Source organism: Lagenorhynchus albirostris, chromosome 19, assembly GCF_949774975.1.
Source record: "Lagenorhynchus albirostris chromosome 19, mLagAlb1.1, whole genome shotgun sequence".
Lineage (NCBI taxonomy): Eukaryota > Metazoa > Chordata > Mammalia > Artiodactyla > Delphinidae > Lagenorhynchus > Lagenorhynchus albirostris.
This window is the reverse complement of record NC_083113.1, coordinates 8,430,426-8,445,098: the sequence shown is the minus strand read 5'-3', so window position 1 is coordinate 8,445,098 and position 14,673 is coordinate 8,430,426. Positions and strand designations below refer to the sequence as shown.

General features: G+C 50.4%; 1 protein-coding gene across 2 annotated transcripts; it reads left to right on the top strand.

Moving 5' to 3' along the window:
* The first annotated feature begins 49 nt into the window (after window positions 1-49).
* Window positions 50-8,159, top strand: RCN3 (reticulocalbin 3). Of its 2 annotated transcripts, XM_060132682.1 has the most exons (7): window positions 50-591; window positions 1,006-1,253; window positions 3,122-3,324; window positions 4,651-4,823; window positions 5,545-5,605; window positions 7,155-7,354; window positions 7,603-8,158. In XM_060132682.1, exons 2-7 carry the CDS (start codon window positions 1,012-1,014, stop codon window positions 7,708-7,710), a joined length of 987 nt encoding a protein of 328 aa, XP_059988665.1. In that variant the 5' UTR covers window positions 50-591; window positions 1,006-1,011; the 3' UTR covers window positions 7,711-8,158. The 2 variants fall into 2 exon arrangements, with proteins under 2 accessions (XP_059988665.1, XP_059988667.1); XM_060132684.1 differs by lacking the exon at window positions 50-591 and having other exon boundaries at window positions 609-1,253; window positions 7,603-8,159.
* Window positions 8,160-14,673: the final 6,514 nt, after the last annotated feature.

The following is a 14,673-nucleotide window of genomic DNA, read 5'->3' as shown; positions in this document are numbered from 1 at the left end:
CCATAGTGGAATCTACCAATTTTATATACCAAGTCATATATTTTTAATAAATTTCACAAATAATTACTGGATGTTTGTGCCCGGCATTTTGAGGAATTCTTGGCTGGAGTCTGACCTGACTCCTTGGAGGAACGGAAGAGTTATTCCCTCCTTGAGGGAAAGGAAAGCCTCCTCAGGCTTCTTGCTTCCCTTCCTAAAACTTGCGGACAAAGGGGAAGATAAAACTACACCTCCCGTGAGGCTTTGGAGCTAGAACAACTGCAGGTGGTCGGGCACGGCGCCCCGACGCCTGCCGGGAGTTGTAGTTCCCCCGGCCGTGTCACTCCGGTGTTGCCCACCCCGCCAGCCCTGGGAAGGGGCGGGGCGAACCTCAAGGGGCTGCTCTTTCCTTTGTGGACGTGGCGAGGGGCGCCCTTGGCCCGCCCAGCTCTCATCGGCCCCGCCCCATGAGGCCCTCAAGAGCGCTCATTGGTAGGAGGGCGGGCCTCTGCGCTGCAGGAGGCGGGGCCTGGCTGGAGAGCAGCCAAATTGGGCATCTTTTTGGAGAACTCGGAGTGGAATTTAGAGAGCGAAGTGAAGCTGCCTGACCGGGTAAAGGGAGGCGGGGGCGGCTGCCCTGCCCAGCGAGGACGGTTCGGGTCCACTTGGGTGGAGGATTGGGGACCAAGCTGAAAGCGATGCCCGGGGGCCTGCATGATTTCTTTCTGGCCACGACCCCGCCCTGAACTATGCTTGGGAATTGCGCCACGTCTCCCGCTTGAATCCTCCCCACTTGCGGCCCTGGTACGCCTCTGGGACTTCCTCAGAGGATTTGGTCCCCACAGCTGGCTTAACCTCAGAGAACCCCGCCTCCCTTCTCCCCTTCCTGTCCCTTCTTGAGCTCAAAACTTTGCAGCCAGCTACCAACTCTCTGTCCTGTCCTAGGCTCCCCCATCCCCATCCTCCTGTCTCCGTCTCTGTCCTGTTCTCTGTGACCCCTGACTCCTAGCCTCCACCACTCCTCAGGGACTGATGATGTGGCAACCGTCACTTCTGCTGCTGCTGTTGCTGCTCAGGCGCGGAGCCCAGGGAAAGCCATCCCCTGACGCCGGCCCTCATGGCCAGGGGAGGGTGCACCACGCGGCCCCCCTGAGCGAGGCCACTCATGATGACGCTCACGGGAACTTCCAATATGATCATGAGGCTTTTCTGGGACGAGAAGTGGCCAAGGAATTCGACCAACTCACCCCAGAGGAAAGCCAAGCCCGTCTGGGGTAGGAGAGAGATGGAGGGGGAGGAGGATTCAGGGTTGTAATTTTAAAGAGGGAGGAGGTCAGGGGAGGCCTCGATGAGAGGGTAATATATGAGACACGTGGGTGTATGGGGGAATAACATTCCAGGCAGAGGGAACTGTAAGTGCAAAGGCCCTGAAGCAGAATCGGGCCTGATGTGCCTGATGTGTCTGAAGAACAGTGAGACCTATGTGACTGGAACCCAGTGAGTGGAGGGAGAGAGTAGAAGGTAGTGGCAGAGAGAACAAAGGGGCCAGGTTGTGCAGGGCCTTTGGGGCCACAGTGAAGTTTTAAGCTTTTCTCTGAGTGAGATAAGGGCTGTGGGATGGCTCTGAGCAGAAGGAGGACGTGAGCTGACTTAGGCTTTAACAGGATCCCTCTTACCATGCAGGGCACAGACTATAGCGAGCAAGAAGCAGGGAGCCCAGTGAGGAAGTGACTGCAGTCTTCCAGGTGGGAGAGAAGAGACTAGGGTCACCAGATTCAGGGTGGAGATAGCGGTGGCGGCCAGGTCTGCTGGCTGGGATATTGTGCATGGATGGGGTTGGGTGTAGAAAGGACGGGGGAGGAAAAGCAGTGATAGACTTACACATAATACAATGCCTGGAGCTGTTCAAAGTGCTTTACGAGACTTAAGTCGTTTAATCCCCACACGGATTATGAGGTATGTTCTGTTATTTATCCCCATTTTACAGAGGGGGAAACTAAGGCACAGACAGGGTAAGTGACTTGCCCACGGTCACACAGCCAGCAAGAAGAGGTGGCAGGATTTGAACCTAAATGTCTGGCTCTAGAGCCCAAACTCTTAACCACCGCTGGAACCTCAGGGTAGCCGGACCCCTACGAAACAGAGCAGAGACAGCCTAGCGCGGGAGGAAGGGATCAGCGACCTGGGCAGGGCCATCTCAAATTCAATTCTGGGGACTGGTTTGCGGGGATTTCGGGACGGTGACAGGAAGAAGGGCTCCACGTGGCCTGTGTTAGCGCTTGGGTGAGAACACAGACCAATGACGGGGCATTGCCAGGGGAGAGGGATGGGACCTGGGAGCCGAGAGGCGTGGCTCGAGAGGCGGGGCATGAGGTGGGGGCCTAAAAGGGCTTGACATGTGACATGGAGGTGTACAGGATCAGGCTGGAGCACGGGGAGGAACGGGTGGAAGCCGAGCCTGCAGTGTTGGGGCTGATGGTTGGGGCAAAGCCTGATAACGGCTGGGAAAGACTAGAGAAAAGGGGCGAGTCGCAGCATACCTCGGGGCTGCAGAGATACGGGCCTGAAATTGACGCTCGCAGCCCGGGAGGGGGCCGAGCAGAGGCGGGGGCTAGAAGGGCTAGAGGTTCTGAAGACTGGCAGAGCCAGGGGAAGGGGGCGGGGCCTGAGACGGCAAGAGGTCTGGAGAGTCTGTAGCCGTGGCAATCGGAGTTCAGAGTGAGTCTTGGGACAGGGAATCTGCGGGCGAGGGGCACGGTGTGACTCCCTGCCCCCTGCCCCCCTCCCCAGCTCGTTCAAGCTAGAGATGGAGCACGTGCAGGCCAGAGTGGAGAGTGGGACCCTGGATTGTCATAGGTCCTTTCCCCAAGCGAGCGTGTCGTGGACCGCAGTGCCAGCCACAGGCCCGCCGCGTCTCGGAAAGGGCGTTATTGCCTCTGGGAGCGGACCCTGGATTAAGGGGGGGCAGAGCCCTGAGGAGGGCGTGGTACCGGGATTGACAGGCGCCTCCTCCCAATTTGCTGGCGACTCAGGGACAACATTTTCAGCCCTATGTGGGGGTGTGTCTCGAGTTCCTGGAAGAAGGCGGGACCCGGGGGTCGGCGGGGCCCGAGACTGACGTGTGCCCCGCCCCGGCTCGCAGGCGCATCGTGGACCGCATGGACCGCGCCGGGGACGGGGACGGCTGGGTGTCGCTGGCCGAGCTCCGCGCGTGGATCGCACACACGCAGCAGCGGCACATACGGGACTCAGTGAGCGCAGCCTGGAACACGTACGACACAGACCGCGACGGGCGTGTGGGTTGGGAGGAGCTGCGCAACGCCACCTACGGCCACTACGAGCCGGGTACGCGAACCGACCCCTGCTCCCCACACACACCATGACCCGGACCTTTTTGACACCTTCATCCTGAGAACGTTAAGCCCGTTAACTAGATTCATGACCTTTGACCTCCGACCCTTGACCAGGGTCTACCCACTTCTAGAACCCCATCACCCTGAAACCCCCAACCCTTTATCTCTGGTTTCTCATTCTGACATCCACTGGGGAACTTCAGATCCTTGACCAGGGACATCTACCTCCTAAGCCCTATTGGCCTGACCTTTGATCTCTGACCTCTCATCCTGAGAGCCCCAAGCCATTTATTCTTCCTCTGCCTCTGGATTCCCTCCTCTCCAACCCCATGCCCCAGTCCTCGGCCCCCCACGGCTCTTATCCACTCCCTCCTGGACCCTCAACCCAGCCTCCCCCTCCAGCCTGTCCCTCGCATACACCCAGAGGGATCTTTCCACACTCAGAGCTGACCTTGACCTTCCCCTGCTCACAGCCCCCCATGGCTCCCCAGGGTCCCCAGGAGAGAGTCTTAGCTCCTCAGCCCAGTCTCACCCAACCATCCACCATCGTTTTTCTGCATTTTCTGCCCCAGCTAAATGGATCTTCTGCAGTTTCCCCGAACTCACAGTGCTCTTCAAACCTCTACTGCACATACTGTTCCCTTTGTTGAAAATGTCCTTCCCCTCCTCTGTGTCCAGCAAGCTGAGTCAGTATACTGCACCAGAGCGTGACTTCGGGGCCCAGTGGGCCAGTATCAACTCAAAGTCCATCCTTCCTGGCTGCGTGACCTTGGGCAAGTTATTTCCTCTCTCTGATAGTCAGCTTTCTCCTTCATAAAGTAAGAATAAATGAAAAAAAGGAATTCCCTGGAGGTCCAATGGTTAGGGCTTCGTGCTTTCACTGCCAACCGTGCGGGTTCAACTCCTGGTCGGGGAACTAAGATCCTACAAGCCGCTCGGTGCAGCCAAAAAAAACCCCCAACAACAACTACTACAAAATAACTCATTTTGCTTGCTTTTTGTGAGAATTCATTGCAATTTTGTAGATAAAGAGCTTAGCACATAATAAGCTCTCACTACAAGGTAGCTACTATTAATTATTATTATTTCGGTGGAGGTCTCCCTGCCCTGACTCCCCAGAGTTAGATTCCTTTGTCTTTTTTTTTTTTTTTTTTAATTTTTGGCCACACCCTGCTTCATGTGGAACCTCAGTTCCCAGACCAGGGATTGAACCCGAGTCCCCTGCATTGGAAGGTGGAGTCTTAACCACTGGACCACCAGGGAAGTCTCAGATCCCTTTGTCTTAAAGCACATCCCACCAAGATCCCTCCTTCCCCAGGTGAAGAATTTCACGATGTGGAGGACGCAGAGACCTACAAGAAGATGCTGGCTCGGGACGAGCGGCGTTTCCGGGTGGCTGACCAGGATGGGGACTCAATGGCCACTCGGGAAGAGCTGACGGCCTTTTTGCATCCTGAGGAGTTCCCTCACATGCGGGACATCGTGATTGCTGTGAGTGGGGGCCTGAGGAACGCTGCTTCCCACCTCCCTCCCGGGACCCAGGCTTCTGATGCCAGGACTAGCCTCCCAGCACTTACCTTCGGGGCTCCAGTGCCCACCCTTCAACCCCCCAGTATCTAATCTCTCCTGATCTGGCCTCCCCCTTTCTGTGCTCACATCTGGGGTCCAGGCACCCAGCCTGCCTTCAGAAAACCACATCCCCCAGCAGTGCCTTAGATAGCCCCCATCCTGGCTGAACCCCAGGAAAATCCCAACCCCAGACATGGAGTGTCCACTCTGAGGCCATTCCTGCTGGCCCCCCATCTTCTATTACTTTATATATATATATATATATATATTTTTTTTTTTTTGCCAACTCTGTCTCTATTTTAGAGTGGCAGGATTTTTTTCTCTTCTCTCCTTTCTTTTTTTTCCCATTAGACTTTAATTGCTAGAGCCATTTTAGGTTCACAGCAAAATTGAGTGGAAAGTCCAGAGATTTCTCCTGTACCCCCTGCCCATGCCAGGTGTAGTTAACTTCTTCCACCCAGTGGGGTTTCAGTACCTATAAGACAGCTCAAAGGACATGGCTCAGAATATTATCTATAGCCCTTGAAGAGGAACTAAAGGGTCCTTGACTATGCTTAATGACTAAACTAATAATATTTTGTTCTGTTTGACTGTTTTCCTTTGTTTCTGCATTTTCTCAGCCCTGATGCCTCTTTCTCCCCAGGAAACCCTGGAGGATCTGGACAAGAACAAAGACGGCTATGTGCAAGTGGACGAGTACATCGGTGAGTGGGACCTGATTCTCTTCCCAAGGAGGCCTGTCCTCTCCCAAGCATGGGTGGCAGCTGATATATATCAGCCATTAGAGCGAAGGCTCTCTGAAGTGGGGCAGGGTTGCTGCCTGGGTCCATCCATCCACCCAACATTTACTGAGTATCCACTGTGGGCCAGGCCTAAGGAACATTTACTGAGCACATATATTTCCTGGGCCCAACAAATCTTTATCAAACACCCTTTGTGTGCCAGGCTCAGGAAACATTTGTTGAGTCCCTTCTGTTTGCCAGACCGCAAAAGCATTTATCAAGCACCTACTGTGTGCCGGTCCAGGAAACATTTATCAAGCACCTACTGCATGTTGGTGGTCGAGGATAGAGCAGAGAATATCACAGAGAAGGTCCGTTCCTGGGAAAGTGTGGAGTTTCTACAAAATCAGGGCTCAGGAGCTGTGTTTGGTTGGGATAGGATGTCAGGGAAATTGTCTTGAGCCTGCATTTACACAGAAAATCCTGCATCTCCTGTTATTCAGGATGTCGGGGAGCCCTCAAGACACCCCCCAGTTCCCCATTGGTTCTGCTTCTGTCCCTGTCCTCAGGGGTACAAAGAATTTGGTTGAAGGGAGGCTATTAAACGTGGAAGTCTTTAAAGTTTGAAAACATTGCTTTATAGAATGCTTTTATGGAACAAACCCATAGGCAAGACATTTCAATTTAAGCATCATTTATTTTTTTCTGAAGAAGATAGAAGTCTCTCTCTCTCTTTTTGGTCAGAAAGAACTCCAGGGACTTCCCTGGCAGTCCAGTGGTTAGGACTCGGTGCCTTCACTGCCATGGCCACAGGTTCAGTTCCTGGTCGGGGAACTAAGATCTCGCAAGACGCACAGCATGGCAAAAAAAAAAAAAAAAAAGACGTAAGACCATTAAAAAAAAAAAAAAGGAAGGCTGAAGGCTAAGTGGGTAATTGTGTGCCTGGCATACCTGTTCCATCTTTGAGGCCATCCCTCCCTGTGACAGCCCCCTGGCCTGGCCCCGGAGTAGAGGAAGGCATTCTGTTCTCATTATGGTGGCTTTGTGTCTGGTATAAAAAGACTTGTCGGGTTGTAATGTCTTCCAAATGTATCTGTGGGCCCTTGGGGTGAAGAGCTTTTCAAACATTTACAAATAATTGGAACAAAGGAGAGGCTCCTAGCATCTCCAGGGACGTTCTGGGTGTGGTGAGCTGTTCAAAGTGTGGCTATAGAGGATCTCCCACTATGGGTGCCTCCTATGTGCCAGGCACTGCACCACACAGCGCACACTCTGTCTCATGCATGTGTCGATCAAATGGATGGATGATTCGATCAATCACATGACCAATCAATGAAGCCAATTTCACCTGCAGCATAACGATCACCTGCAAGTCGGGTTTGTTATCAATTCCATTTAACAGAAGAGGAAACTGAGGTGAAGGAAAGTGAAGTGGGTGGTCCGAGGTTCCGGGCTCCAGGAGTGTCAGGGCCAGGCTGGGAGGCCCCAGGAACTGCCCCTGATGTCGCCCCCTCTCACCCCCCAACCCCAGCGGATCTGTACTCGGCAGAGCCCGGGGAGGAGGAGCCAGCCTGGGTGCAGACGGAGCGGGAACAGTTCCGGGACTTCCGCGATCTGAACAAGGACGGGAAGCTGGATGGGAGTGAGGTGGGCCACTGGGTGCTGCCCCCTGCCCAGGACCAGCCGCTGGTGGAGGCCAACCACTTGCTGCACGAGAGTGACACAGACAAGGTGCAGGGGCGCAGGGGGATGATGCTGGCCCGGTGGGCAGAAATGACCAAAACGTGGGCCTGGGACTTCGGAGTCCCTATTTGGCTGGAGAAAGCAAGAGGGACAAAGATGGAGGTGGGGAGGGAGAAAAGCAGGAACAGAGACCCAGGGAGAGGGGGACGGAGACCATGGGAGCCATACTTGGCTCCAGGGAGGAGTCTCACAGGCAGGGCCCCGTGGCATCCCGCTGACCTCTGACCCCCTCTCAGGACGGGCGTCTGAGCAAGGCTGAGATCCTGGACAACTGGAACATGTTCGTGGGCAGCCAGGCCACCAACTATGGCGAGGACCTGACACGTCACCACGATGAGCTCTGAGCCCCAGCGTGCCCACTGCAGCCTTGTCGCCCCATGGGCTGACCCGCAGAAGGGCCCCAGTGGCCAGGGCCCCCTGTCCGGCCCTGAAGGTTGCGGACACAGCCTCCGGTGTCCCCCTGCTCCTGGGCTCTCATGGACCCACAGGGTCAACTTCTCTCCCTGAGACATCACAGCCCCCCCAGATCCCCCCAAGGGCTCACAGACCCAAAGTGAGGGACCATCCACTTCTCACTGGCAGAGTCTCCCCGCCCAGACCAAGGCCCCCTACGCCAAGCTCAGTCTGTAAGAGCCTCCACTAACCCCCAGCTCCGAATCTGAGCCTCACACCACAGAGACGAGAAACACTCCCCCAGGTGCCCCGAACTTGCCCCCAGCACTTGCCCAAAGGATGCCTCCTCTCTGCCAGGGAAGCAATAAAATCTAGTGCTGGGGCCCCATCTGTGTGTCTCCCTGAGGGGGTAACAGGGGCCTTGGGGGCTGTGGCTGGGAGAGGAACATGCTGGGAGTTGGGGGGCTGTGGGCTGAAGGAGGGGACAAGGCATTTGAAGAGGGAGCTCTGGGGGTTGGGCAGGGTTTGAGGTCGTCCCTGGAAACAAAAAATAAAACTAGAGGGCAGAAGACCTAAATAGACATTTCTCCAAAGAAGACATTCAGTGGCCAACAGGCACCTGAAAAGATGCTCAGCATCACTAATTATTGGAGAAATGCAAATCAAAACCACAATGAGGTACCACCTCATGCTACCAGTCAGAATGGCCATCATTAAAAAGTCCACAAATAATAAATGCTGGAGGGGGTGTGGAGAGAAGGGAACCTTCCTACACAGCTGGTGTGAATGTAAATTGGTGCAGCCAATGGAAAAGAGTATGGAGGTGCCTCAAAAAACTAAAAATAGAACTACCATATGATCCAGCAATCTCACTCCTGGGCATGTAACCGGAGAAAACTAATTCGAAAAGATACATGCACCCCAATGTTCATTACAGCACTATTTACAACAGCCAAGACATGGAAACAACCTAAATGTCCATTGACAGATGAATGGATAAAGAAGATGAGGTACATATATACAATGGAATACTACCCAGTCATAAAAAAGAATGAAATAATGCCATTTGCAGCGACATGGATGGACCCAGAGATTATCATACTAAGTGATCTAAGCCAAAGACAAATATTATATTATCTCACTTATATGTGAAATCTAAAAAATTATACAAATGAACTTATTTACAAAACAGAAACAGACCTACAGACACAGAAAACAAACTTATGGTTACCAAAGGGGAAAGTGGGGGGAGGGATAAATTAGGAGTTTGGGATTAGCAGATACACAGTACTATATATAAAATAGATAAACAACAAGGACCTACTGTATAGCACAGGGAACTATAGTCAGTATCTTATAATGACCTATAATGGAAAAGAACCTGAAAAAGAATATATATACAGCTGGATCACTTTGCTGTACACCAGAAACGAACACAACATTGTAAACCAACTATACTTCCAAAAAAAAAAAAAGTGAACCCTAATATGTCTATACACTTTAGCTAATAATGATGTATCAATACTGATTTACCAATTATAACAGTGCCACACTAGTGCAAGATGTTAATAGTAGGGTAAACTGGGAACTCTCTACCTTCCACTCATTTTGTAATAGGGAAGAACTTTTGTATTCTATTACAAGTTAATCACTAAAGGGATTTTGCCTTTAAGCTTAAATCATACATAATAACCCATCTCGGGGAACCCTGCCTCCCAGGTGACGAGCATTAAGCTAAAACACCTTTGTTTAGCTCAAGGGAAACCTCCTGACCAGGCCCACCTGTGAATGGCTGAGGGAAGGAAGAAATTAACACCTCCGGAGTGTGACCCGGAACCAGGACTTTCTCTCTCCCCTTTTAGTATAAAAGGAGCCTGAATTCTAACTTGGGAAAGATGGTTCTTTGAGATGCTGGTGCACCATCTTCTCAGTATGCTGGCTTTGTGAATGAAGTCACTATTCTTTGCCCCAAGGACTCATCTCTGGATTTATTGGCCTGACGTGGGGCAAGTAGTACCAATTTTTGCAAAGCCTGCCAGGAGCCTTGCTGCTCATGGCCAACCAGCCCCGGTTGGGGAATTTTCGGGTAAGGCCCTAGCAGCTGCCGGGACCGCTTGTCCTGAGGATCTTCCCTTCAAAATTCCCCAAAGCAGCACCAGCTGACCCATCGCTCGGCAGTGGGAGCAAGAAATTGACCTGTGGGAGCCGACAGGCTCCATACAGCAGGGTAAGTAGTTCTGGTGTGTACAGCCGGAAACTTTTTCCTCCACTTGGGGCTTTTTCCTCCGGAATAAGCCCGTTTGTTTTGTATTTGAGCGGGGGTACCCTGTTGGAGAGAGGCAATAACAGCTGGACTTTTCCCCGATTTGTGAACGGGATCGTTTGTTTCTTTGGATGCTGGCGTTTGTGTGCACTGTTTGTGTTTTGTTTGTCTTGTATTTCTGTCTTTAAAAATTGGGGAATGGGGCTTCCCTGGTGGCGCAGTGGTTGAGAGTCCCCCTGCCGATGCAGGGGACACGGGTTCGTGCCCCAGTCCGGGAAGATCCCACATGCCGCGGAGCGGCTGGGCCCGTGAGCCATGGCCGCTGGGCCTGCGCGTCCGGAGCCTGTGCTCTGCAACGGGAGAGGCCACAGCAGTGAGAGGCCCGCGTACCGCAAAAAAAAAAAAAAAAAAAAAAATTGGGGAATGTTTCTACTATCCCTAAAGAAAGTCCTCTGGGGTGTATTTTGGGTAGGTGATCTGATTACTATTAATCCATGACTGAGAGGAAGATGATATTTCATGGTAACAATGTGTGGCCACAGTACCTGTTAAGATCTCCACGAGAGGGCTAGGGAGGGTTATCTTGGGACCCTGTGCCCCATGTAACGTCACCCTTGCTGTGGTGTTAATTCTGTTGCCTGCAGTCTCCTGTGTTGTTGGTCTGGATCCAACAGCTCTCCAAGGAGTCGCGTTGCCTGAGGGTTGAGTTGATGGCTCTTGTGATATGTAAAATCCCGTGACCAAACTTGAGGGTTTATTTAGGTTTTTGTTTGTTGTTAGGGGTTTTTCATTTCATTTTGTTTTGGTACCATTTTTTCATTTACAGATTGATGTCAAATGAAGGAAAGGAACACAGACACACACACACACAAACACCTGTCTGTTCTTGTCCAGAAGTGGGACATTCCCAGGGAGAAGAGAAAGGTTCCACTTGGTTCCTAAAATCACTGAGAGGCCCATCCCAGAATTCAGCCTGGTTGGTGGAGGCCAAGGCCAACAGGCATCCTTTTAATGCTTAGAGATGCTTCCTCGCTATTTATGGTTTTATGGTTGCCTTTGAATGGCTCTGTGGTTATTCTGTGGAGAAACAGGGAAGAATGATGAAATCCTCTAGGTGCAAGCATTTGTGCTACTACATTAGGGTGGGAAAAGTCAGACAGTTGTCACTTTATGGTAATAAAAACCCAAGGGAACATCTGTCGTACAGCAAGAAAAGGAGTGAGGGGTACTCAACACAAAGGAACCTGCCCTACCGAAGATCAGCAAATAGACTTTACTCAAATGCTTCAAGCTGCAGGAAATTTCAGATACCTGCTGATGTTTGTGGACACGTTCAGAATGGGTGGAAGTATATCCCACCTGGACAGAAAAAGCCTCTGCAGTGGTGAAAGCTCTCCTTAAGGATATTATTCCCCGATTAGATTGTCTTACACCCTTCAAAGTGACACTGGACCTGCTTTTGTCTCCAGTATAACCAAACAGGTATCTAAAGCCCTGCAAATTAATTGGAAAGTCCATTCCTCCTGGAGACCACAATAAACAGGGAAAAACCCAGAAAATGAATCATACATTAACAAGAAGCATTGCTAAAATATGTCAAGAGACTAATTTAACTTGGGATAAGACCTTGACAGTAACTGTTTTGTTTTATCCGGAGTTTATAATTGTTATCTGTGGGAGGGTTAGAATTTTAATCCAAGTGTGACTCAAAGCTTTTAATTATAAACATGATGACATACTGCCCCCTAGTGGCGGACTGTGGAGAATTGGTTTAGGAAGGAGTAGGGCAAATTTGTAGCTCTCTGAGGGCTGCATGTTTGAAAACATTTTTTTTTAAATCAAAATAATACTCATACATAGCAACAAATTATTTTTATGGAGAAACTTATGATAAATAGCTGCTCAGCACCCGGTCACTCTTAGTGTCTCTCCCCAGGTTTGTTGTTTTTTTTTAATCTTTTGCACATTTTAAATTTTGGCAATATACTCGTAGGATACAAAATTCTAAATACATATGATGATACTAAAACCAAAGCCTTCCTTCCACTAAGGTCGCCTCTTCTGGCAGCCAGTGTTTTTCTCAGGGAGAATTTACACAGAATTAAGCAAAAAATGCACAACTTGTTTTACTTTTAATGGAAATGATAGCAGATAATAACCTTTCTTGTTTCTCTTAATGCTTTTTTTTTTTTTTTTTTTTTTGCGGTACGCGGGCCTCTCACTGTTGTGGCCTCTCCCGTTGCGGAGCACAGGCTCCAGACGCACAGGCACAGCGGCCATGGCTCACGGGCCCAGCCGCTCTGCGGCATATGGGATCTTCCCGGACCGGGGCACGAACCCGTGTCCCCTGCATCGGCAGGCGGACTCTCAACCACAGCGCCACCAGGGAAGCCCAATGCTTTTTTTTTTTTTTTTTGAGCCAGAATCCTCCAATTTTAAATTTTAAAAATTATTTATGGGCTTCCCCAGTCTTACAGCTGAGTGATATTCTTCTGGATAAATTATTTAACCAGTTCTCTACTGAACAACATTTAAGTTGTTTCTAGTCTTTTCTCTTCCAAAGGATGCTGCACAGAAGGCACTAGCACATCCGTAATTTTCCATGAATTTAACTGCAGATAAATTCCTAGAAATGGAATTTATGAATTCGGTAGACACTGCCAAACTGCCAAGGACATCTCTTTGTTATTGCAGTGAATTTTTTTTTTTTTTTTTTTTTTTTTTACATTGCGCTACGCGGGCCTCTCACTGTTGGGGCCTCTCCCGTTGCGGAGCACAGGCTCCGGACGCGCAGGCTCAGCGGCCATGGCTCACGGGCCCAGCCGCTCCGCGGCATGTGGGATCCTCCCAGACCGGGGAACGAACCCGTGTCCCCTGCATCGGCAGGCGGACTCTCAACCACTGTGCCACCAGGGAAGCCCTATTGCAGTGAATTTAAGGACATTTTTATGGGAGAATAACATATGAATAGAAAAGTGTACAACTCAAGTGTTCAGCAACATTAATTTTCAGACTGCATGCACACACTTGTAACTAGTACTCAGATGAAGAAAGAGAACACTGTCAGCCCCCAGGAGGACCCAGACATCACCTCCCCAGGGATAACTACTACCCCAATTTCAAAGGGCATACTTTCGCCTATTTATTTAGAGAAGTAGAAGCACGTTGTGTGCACTCATAGGTGTTGGGCAGAGGGGTCCTTTTCGTTGCTGTATAGCACTCCACTGGGAATGGCCCACCGGCCATGCATTCTGCTGTTGATAAACTTGGGCCATTTCCAGTAAGTGTGAGCCTGTTTGTATGTGTGTTGGTTGCAGAGGTCAGAGTAAGATTGCCAGGTCATGCAGTCACCATTCTTTAGTTTTACTACATGTTGCCAAATCGTTTCCCCAGTTTCCATGCCTACCAGCATGGTAAAGAAAATTCTAGTTTCTCCACGTGCTTATTGAGAACTTTGGGAACTTTGGAACTGTTTCTGCTTTTAGTTCTCTGGTGACCCCTGACACCTCCAGATCAGTGATGGAATCCACCGGCTTCTGAGAGCCAGCCTGGGAGAAGCAGTCAGGTGGGGTCTCTTGACAATGTCAGATCTTCTGATTTTTAAAACATTGAGTTATAACTCGTCTACTAGAAAATTATTAACCCTTTGAAATGTACGATTCAGTGATCTTTAAATTTACGAGGTTGTGTATCCATTACCATCATCTGATCCCGGAACATTTTCATCACCCCAACAACAAACCAGGACTGACTGACTTTCTTTTTCTTTCTTTTCCTTCCTTCCTTTCTCTTTTTCTTTCTCTTTCTTTTTTCTTTTCTTTCTTTCCTTCCTCCCTTCCTCCCTCCCTCCCTCCCTCCTTCCTTCCTTCCTTTCTCTCTCTTTCTTTCTCTCTTTATTTATCTGGCTGCACCATGTGGCATGTGGAATGTTAGTTCCCTGACCAGGGATCAAACCCATGCCCACCCTGTAGTGGAAATGCAGAGTCCAGGGAAGTGCGGAGTCTTAACCACTGGACCGCCAGGGAAGCCCCAAACCAGGACTTTAATTAGTCACTCCCCAATTCCCTCCTCCCTCTGGCCCCTGACAACCAATAATTTACTTTTCATCTCTATGAACTTGTCTATTCTGGACATTTTATATAACAGGAGTCATACAATATGTGACCTTTCATCTGGCTTTTTTTTTTTTTTTTTTGCGGTACATGGGCTTCTCACTGCTGTGGCCTCTCCCGTTGCGGAGCACAGGCTCCGGACGCGCAGGCCCAGTGGCCATGGCTCACGGGCCCAGCCGCTCCGTGGCATGTGGGATCCTCCCAGACCGGGGCACGAACCCATGTCCCCTGCATCGGCAGGGGGACTCTCAACCGCTGCGCCACCAGGGAAGCCCCTCATCTGGCTTTTTACTTAGCATGATGTTTTCAAGGCCCACGTTTTAGCGTGGATCAGAATTCCATTCCTTTTTATGGCTGAATAATATTCCATTGTATGTCTCTAGCACATTTTGTTTATCCACTCATCAGTTGATGGACATCAACTGGGTTGATGGGTTGTTTCTGCACCATTAGTGCTGCCAGGATCATTCATGTAGAAGTTTTTGCATGAACATGTTTTTAATTTTCTTGGGATCCCTAAGCTGATTTTTTTAAGAGAA